This window comes from Podarcis muralis, chromosome 10 (assembly GCF_964188315.1).
Source record: "Podarcis muralis chromosome 10, rPodMur119.hap1.1, whole genome shotgun sequence".
Taxonomy (NCBI): Eukaryota; Metazoa; Chordata; class Lepidosauria; order Squamata; family Lacertidae; genus Podarcis; species Podarcis muralis.
In genome coordinates, this window is record NC_135664.1 from 63,318,153 (window position 1) to 63,326,615 (window position 8,463).

The following is an 8,463-nucleotide window of genomic DNA, read 5'->3' on the forward strand; positions in this document are numbered from 1 at the left end:
TGCCTTGCCTTATTAGAATCCCTTCACAAGAGCTTCCCGAATTGGCTTGGCTAAGATTTACCGACGTGTAAATGGAGGGATGACCCATCAGCCTCCGCTCATTATCGGGGCACTTTTTATCCATAGGGAGAGAAGTTAATGACAGAAGCTCTCTCGCTCTCTCTTCTCTCTCTCTCCCTGCCTGATGTCAGAGCTGAGAAAGCTATGAAGGGTATATAAGCGCTTGTATCGCTTGCGAACAAGGCAGGTGGGGGGGAAAGGTAACCGAGAGTCAGAAGCAAGTGTGGGATTGTTCCCTGCTCGATTGCTTCTAATACCGGCATTTGCTAGATTTCCTCGGCTCCTTCCTCAGCCACTGACAGGTAACCGGGTTCTTATTTGGAAACCGAAATCAGAAAAAAGTATAGAAAAAAGGGGTGGATTCTAAAGTAACGCAAACTGGAAATTTTGCCGGGATTAGGGAAATTGTTAAGGCAGAATTCTGTTAAAATATCTGGGGGAACAGAGGAGGTGTTTAGATTGGAACGGGGATCTTCGGGTTATTCTTTCTGTTCTGACTGAATATTCGGTGTGGATGCAATTGTAGTGCTCAGTGTGCAATGGAGAGCGAATGTTTCTGGCTGAAGTTTGTCTCGTGTGATTTCTTTCCCCACCACTCCCAGAAAGACCCGGAGGAGAGATGTGCAGCCTCAAAGGACCCTTCCTTTTCATCATTTTGTCTATTACTTTAAATTCCCTGGAAGCGACACCTGTCGACAGGTCCGTAACCATTAAGCATATTCTGCTTTTTAAAAAGAAGTCAAATGATTATTTTTTTGGTAGTGTTGCACATGTGGATTTGGGGGTTTGGGTGTTGTTGTGTTTGGCCATATCAATTGCCAAAGGCAGAGGGAGGGGAGGAGATAAAGAGGAAGGGAAGGAGAAGGAGGAAAAGCATGAAAAGAAAGAGCAATTTTGCTTTTTATCCTTGTTTAAAGACTTCTCTCCTTGGCTGACGATTTATCCGATGGCACTCCCAACAGACAAGAGTGGCTCTTACCCATCGTCTCCCGAAGTAGCGGCTTCTTGGGAATTAACAGTGCACTGATCGGAGAGGAAGCGATAAAGCCCAAAAGGTACCAGATTTGTTTGGATTGCTTTTGATTCAGATGCAAAGATACGCAGAGGGACAGTGTGTTGTGAAGTGCATTTGAGGCTCGCCTAGGTATTGTGTTTCTGTTCAAAGTTCCTGTGGTTATTCATATCTCCAGACAATGTTTGCAATATTCTCCAGCTCCACACCTTCAGATGCAATTTGCACTTTCGCTCATTCCGCTGCTAGCATATTTGGCAGTGAATAGTATATCATTGCTTCTGTTTTATAGAGGTTCTGCTAACAAGTCTCTCATAGCTGCCTAAGATTTTAACTCTCCTTGAATTTATTTCTAAAAAGCACTTTACCAATCAGGTAGTAAGATCGAATAGATCACAAATTTGGATTTATTTATTTTTTTATGTAGTGAACTTGACAATGATGCCAATTTCATTTAATTATGAGATTGCATGAAGTGTTATTGTTGATACAGCAAGGATATAGCTATATATCTGGGGTGTCTAATGAACTCCAGTGTTCTTTCCTAGAGGTCACTTTTTCCTTGAACATAAACTTTCTGGGAAGTAGAAAAGAAAAATACAAATACTAAATGGCTGTCAGCAATTTATCCTAACTACTCTAATCCACAAGAAATAGCTATTGGGTGAACAAGTGGGAAGATTTAAGAGTATTAAGATTATTTAGATCCCTAATACCTTGAGTATGCAGTATTTCATTATTTCCCATTTGCTTTAATTAGAATCAAACTGACCCCCAAGGCCATTTTAATGAAATAAAAAAAGGAGGAATGCTTAACATATTTTGGGGGGGCATATTAAATATCAGGAAAGCCACAAAGATGCATGACTCAAACTTTTGATACTTTTCAAACTTTGCAAAGGTTTCGTTTGCATGGAGTTACTGCTTTTTGATTTCTCAAAGGATTATTGCATAGGATTTTTCTTTCCTCCCATCCTAAAAAGATGTTCAGGAGAGAGTGTTAGCAGGCATGGAAATAAGACTTTAGATTTTAAGTCTTCCTTGCTCAGATAAGTGTACACGGTTGTTCACACATTACACTGCACACAGGTATAAGCTGTCACTCCACATGTACAAGTGTTGGGGTGAAAAAGCGAGCCCTTGTTCATTTGTACACAGGTGACTATACATTCATTGAACATTACTTGTGAATTACTGTACAAGTGTGCACAGCTCAACTATTTTCACACACAGACTGTGCATTCGTTGAATGTAATGTGTGAATGTTCCTTACAACCTAAAAATTAACAACCATGTAAACAGTTACTGGGTTTGTGTGCTCTTTGTGAGTTCCGGGAGCATTTTCATTTAAGGAACCATAAATGCTGTCTTATTAAACAGCAATAAAAAGAGCAATTTGGATATAAACAAATGAAACAATATAATAAAGGGCAGCAGGCCTTGGTAGGCTTCCCAAGTGCCTAGCTAATTTTAAATTAGTTTCCTAATTTTAGTTAGGGAACCGTGCTCAGCCTCAGACCATGCCTTTTGTAGGGAGATAAATACCTGTCAGAGGATGCTAATTAAAACAACAACAACAACAACAACAACAACAACAACAACAACAACAACAACAACTATGTAGGTAGCTGTGAATGGAGGTGTGCTCTTGAAATTCTTTGCTGCAATTCCCTCCTTATGTAAGAGACATAAGGAGTGAATGCACAGTGCAGATTTTATAAGTAGGAACCGTGATGCTCATTCAGTATTGATTCTTGTGCTTCCACTTGTGTGAGTTCTTGTGCAGACAGGCAGACATCACTGGATTTCAGCAGAAGTCTAGTGTCCAAGCCTTATGAGGAATGGTTGAGGGAACTGGGCATGCTTAACCTGGAAGGTGAATTCTCTTTCATTGGAAGAAGAGGAAGAGTTTGGATTTGATATCCCGCTTTATCACTACCCTAAGGAGTCTCAAAGCAGCTAACAATCTCCTTTCCCTTCCTCCCCCACAACAAACACTCTGTGAGGTGAGTGGGGCTGAGAGACTTCAGAGAAGTGTGACTAGCCCAAGGTCACCCAGCAGCTGCATGTGGAGGAGCGGGGAAACGAACCCAGTTCACCAGATTACGAGTCCACCGCTCTTAACCACTACACCACACTGGGTGGCCATCTGCCATGGATGCTTTAGCTGAGATTCCTACATTGCAGGGGGTTGGACTAGCTGGTCCTCAGAGTAATTCATTCAGCAGTTTTATGCCTGGTAGAAGGAAGGGAACTGGAGGAGAATAAATCCTCTCCAAAATGCCCTGTAAATGTATGAATGTTAATAACCCTTGTAAGTTGCATGCAAAAGACCCCCCCCCCCCAATTTAGGTGTCATTCAATTGATTTGAGCAGCAGCTTCATTGTATCTTCAGAGAAAGATAATTATAGTATAGTTAAGTCATTAAGCAGCAACAATGACTCAATGTTAACTTTCAGACGCACTTTTTAAAGGCTATTTAGAGAACTTGCTGATATCATGAGAATGATTAGCATGACAATATCTTGCTCCCATCAGCTACTCCTGAAGAAAGAGAAGAGCTCCATTCAGTGGCAACTGCTCCCCCTAAAATACTTTCCTCCAACGCCTTCCCTAGTCACCAGCTGTTCTTTGGTCCAACCAACAAAGATGGAAGTTGCTGGCCTATGTGTTAGCTACACCTAAGCTGGAATCTAGTCTGCTCAGTGATTTGTGGCTCCATGGGCCAAATAGATGTGGATTGGCCTGATAGGCCGCCCACTTGTCAATAACCTGACATCACAATGGCATCAGGTCGGAAGTGCTGCTAAAATGGAGGGTTCCCCCTCCTTCGTTTTAGCATGCATACCCCTTTTGGATCCGAAAGCAGTTTTCAACAGAATCCCCTGCCAAAAGAAGGGAACAGGATAGCCAAAACAGGATTTAACCATGTCCTCCTGACCATGAGATGACATCACAAAATGTCCATGAGGGCCAAGATGGCCGGTGGCCTGGAATTTCCCCACCCTGACCTATATTATTACATTACATTATTCTATGATTCTTTAGGTTTTTAAGCAGATGTTGGGTGGTCATCTGTCATTGATGCTTTAGTTGGAATCTCCTTTCTTGTAACTTGAAGCCATTGTTTTGAGTCCTAGCCTCTGGATCATGAGAAAACAAGCTTGCTCCATCCTCCATGTGATAGCCCTTTAGGTATTTGAAGATGGCTATTATATCTCCTCTCAGGCTCCTCTTTCACAAGCTAAATATACCCAGTTCCTTCAACCGTTCCTCATAAGGCTAGACCCTTGATTATCTTAGTTGCCCTCCTCTGCACATGTTCCAGCTTGTCAACATCCACCTTAAATTGTGGCGCCCAGAATTGGACACAGTATTCCAGGTGTGCTCTGACCAAGGCAGCATAGATCGGTACTGTTACAGTGGTACCTCGGGTTAAGAACATAATTCGTTCTGGAGGTCTGTTCTTAACCTGAAACTGTTCTTAACCTGAACTACCACTTTAGCTAATGTGGCCTCCCGCTGCCACCGCACAATTTTTGTTCTCATCCTGAAGCAAAGTTCTTAACCCAAGGTACTATTTCTGGGTTAGCAGAGTCTGTAATCTGGGCATTATACTTCTGTTGATGCAGCCTAGAATAGCATTAGCTGCTGCTGCATCACACTGTTGACTCATGTTAAGTTATTAAGACCCCTAGATCATTTCCACATGTACTACTGGCAAGCCAGGTGTCCCCTGCCTTATATTTGTTCAGCTGCTTCTTCCTGCCAAAGTGTAGAACCCTACTGAAATTCATTTTGTTAATTTGGGCCCAGTTCTCCAATCTGTTGAGCTCATCTTGAATCCTGATTCTGTCTTCTGTGGCATTTGGTGTCATCTGCAAATTGGATGAGTATCCAAAGATGTTGAACAACAATGTACCTAGGACAGAACCTTGCGGCATCCCACTTGTCACTTTTTTCCAGGATGTTAAGGAACCATTAATGAGCACTCTTTGGGTTCGGTCAGCCAGCCTAACAAATCCACTAAAAATAACCTCATCCAGCCCACGTTTTTCCAGCTTCTCCAGTTTCCCTGCCAGAATTTCCACCTCAGTTCACATTTGCTTTTGGCCCTGCCTATTACTGCCATGCGACCCGCCCCCCCCCCCCAGACATTTGCCCAAATAGGAGTGCAAACTTCAGGCTGAGAAACATCATGTCTTCCCACCTTAGAAAATCTAGCCCTTGTCTCTCTGAGCTGAAACCTATTTCCTGAAGAGATGGCTTGAAGAATCGTTTTCAAGCATCCATGATTGTCAGTGAGATCAGCCCATATACGGAACAAGGTACAATGTTGTTATATGGTTTCAATGCAACAGAGATATTGGCTTCATGCATTGAGCTTCGTTATTTATTAACCTCTTCATTCAGCTTTAAGAAGAAAAGATCTGGAAAGGTCCTGCAAGGATTGGTGTGACTGATTAAAATCCACTAGGTCTATTGTTATTGTGCTTCTTTGACAGCTAGAAGAATCTTTTCATTCTTGTTCCACTAGGAGCAATCTTCAAAAATTGCTTCATGTGGGATCGTAACAGAAAGAAAAGGCAATTGTACTTTTTTGGAAAAGAAAGGAAGAAGAAAAACCCACAAGTCCATGCCTAACTGGTTTGGATTGGTAAGAGGCCCATATACAGTAGATGGGCCAGCCCTGATTTCAGCTACATAAAGATCCACACTCAGAGAATAAACTTTAGTACATAAGATTTGGATCATAGTTGTTTGCAAGATGAGTTTACTTTTCAAATTCAACATGGAACAATATATCTCTATGTCAGACAGAAGGTGCAATCTTTTATCCATTAGGATTGCAACTTCGACAAAACATTTAACAAAACATAGATTTTAATAGATGGAGATCACTGTAGTATTTAGATGTACAAATAGCTGGAGATGTAAATGTCAAGGGAAAGAGGGACAATACCTTGCTTGATTGTTAGATCTCTTGATAGAACTTGTAGAATCATGTGTTGGTTATCCCATGCCGTCCAGGTCAGCAAAAACAAGTGAAGGTTCATGACAGTTGAATGAATTTTATTATTATGGTCACAGACCAGTTCCGGCTCACTTACAATATCAGGAAAATCATAAAACACAACAGGAATACATTGAATTGCAATTGGGTATAACGGAGACAATTCAGATATAGTGACAGATAAAAATATACATTAAATCTTGATCACTAAAATATAACCTAAAATTGTCATTTAAAACCTTGATCATTTTGGTAGTACAGCTTGTTCCCTAAGTTTTATGGCAGTCACACAGAATTTGGCCACCCTTAGTGTGATCTCTAGATCCTTGTCCTCTACCAGGAGTTTTAGACATAAGGTTCATGACAGTTCAGAGAACTTTTTTTCTGAGATAATCTATTTCTAGGTTAATGAAGAAAGTGTGAGAGTCCAAAGTCACTTCACAACACAGCAGAGTCAAACAACGCAATGTGCAAAGTTCAATAAATAAAGAGGAGGCTGACAGCCTACACCAGGGGTAGGAAACCTCAGGCTGGGGGAGGGGGGCAGATGCGGCCCTTGAAGACTGTCTATCTGGCCCTTGGGGGCTTTCCCCAGACCATGCCTTCTCCCCAGACATGACCTCTGCTGACTAGCTGTGATTCCTGCGTTGCAGAAGGTAGGACTGAATGACTCTTGGGGTCCCTGCCAACCCTTCGGTACTATGATTCCAGCAACTGGTAATTCAAGCATCACTGCCTCTGGTCATGGAAGCAGAGCAGAGCCATCACAGCCAGCTAGCTGTTCCACCGATAGCTGTACCTATGATCATGTGCTCTACCTCCACAGTCATGCTTCTGAAGGCCAGTTGCTGGAAACCACAGGAGGGATCTTGTGCTCATGTGCTGCTCCCTGGTTGGCCACTAGGAGAACAGAAAGCTGGACCACCCATTAGCCAGATTCAACAGGGCCCTTCTTATGCACTTATTTATTGATTAGATTTATCTACCACCGTTCATTGTCTCAGGGCCAGTTATGTTCTAGTGAAGCAGCTTAATGTTGCAATCAGCCATGGCAGCAGGAGTGCCTGTCCCAAGGTTTTCTTTTCTTTTTCTTTTTTTCTTTTTGAATATTTTTTATTAATTTTAGCATATAAAAATTTTATGACATACCACACAAATTATTATACATATATCCTTATTTGGACTTCCTTCAGCATCTCTGATAGCCTTCCGTCTTAATTACTTCTCCTGCAATTCCTAACTTAATATTGCCTTTACATTTTCTAGCAAATCATTTCTTCCTTTCCATTTTTACAATATTTCTTAAATTACTTCTCACGGAGCTTCTTGTAGCCCTACAAATGTAATTTGATCATCGCAAATACTTTCAGATACTCCGTAAATTTAGTCCAGTCTTCGGTAAACCTCTGGTCTCACCGGTCTCTGATCCTTCCTGTTAGCTTGTCTAATTCTGCGTAGTCCATCAATTTCATCCTCCATTCTTCTAATGTTGGTAATTCTTCTTGCTTCCATTTTTGGGCCAATAATATTCTTGCTGCCTGTCCCAAGGTTTTCACAGTGGTGTGTCTCTTCTTTTCAATGTCCCCAGCCACCGCCTAGAGAAACGGAAGTGCAACACAGCCACGTGCGTGACACAGCGCCTGGCAGACTTCTTGGTGCGGTCCAGCAACTCCATCGGTGCGATCTATTCGCCGACCAACGTGGGGTCCAACACCTACGGCAAGAGAGACAGAGAGCCTCCAACCTATCTACAGCTTTAACGTTGCAAGATGGCGAGGATCGCGGTCCTCCTTAGGGATTCCCCCTTCCTCCCTCTGTTTGTTTGTTTTTTTAATGTACGAGGACCTGATCCTTAAAAGTCCTCCACCCAAGTTCTCTTTGTCTAAACGAGGCTGCTGCTCGGGCAAGCAGCCTGCGGATTTGGCTGCCCACATGACCCCTCTCCCTTTTGGTCATTGAATACCTGTCTATCCTTCAGAGTGCCTTGTTTTCTTTGTGTGGTATCTGATGTACGTGACTTTCATGGATTCGCCATGCCTCTGTCTGTGTGTGTGAAGGATGAAACACGTAGCGCTCCTGCAATGTGGTTGTGAAACGCCTCCCTTCAAAAGAAAATAAACCTCACGCACCCATGCCACAAAACCTGAAATGTAAAAGTGCGACAGCCGCTCGTTTCTCTTTCTTTTATTTTTAAAAAATTAAAACGATTGAAAAAAAAAGATGAAATGCAAGGTGTATGTCCTTGTAGTCCCATCTGAGTGGATCCATGTGTCAGGAGGTCCTACACACGAGTAGGAGTCTGGCAAAGACACATGCCCGACTGTCATGTTCTCCTCCTCCTGGTCGTTCGTTTGGGAGATTCAAAATCTTTCTCCA

General features: G+C 42.4%; 1 protein-coding gene across 2 annotated transcripts; it reads left to right on the forward strand.

The window, feature by feature from the left end:
* The first annotated feature begins 222 nt into the window (after positions 1-222).
* IAPP (islet amyloid polypeptide) lies at positions 223-8,243 on the forward strand. 2 transcript variants are annotated; one of them, XM_028746803.2, is made up of 4 exons: positions 223-362; positions 663-759; positions 978-1,115; positions 7,676-8,243. In XM_028746803.2, exons 2-4 carry the CDS (start codon positions 680-682, stop codon positions 7,845-7,847), a joined length of 390 nt encoding a protein of 129 aa, XP_028602636.2. In that variant the 5' UTR covers positions 223-362; positions 663-679; the 3' UTR covers positions 7,848-8,243. The 2 variants fall into 2 exon arrangements, 1 of the variants encoding a protein (XP_028602636.2); XR_003708581.2 differs by lacking the exons at positions 223-362; positions 663-759; positions 978-1,115 and adding an exon at positions 6,149-6,743 and having other exon boundaries at positions 7,676-7,811.
* Positions 8,244-8,463: the final 220 nt, after the last annotated feature.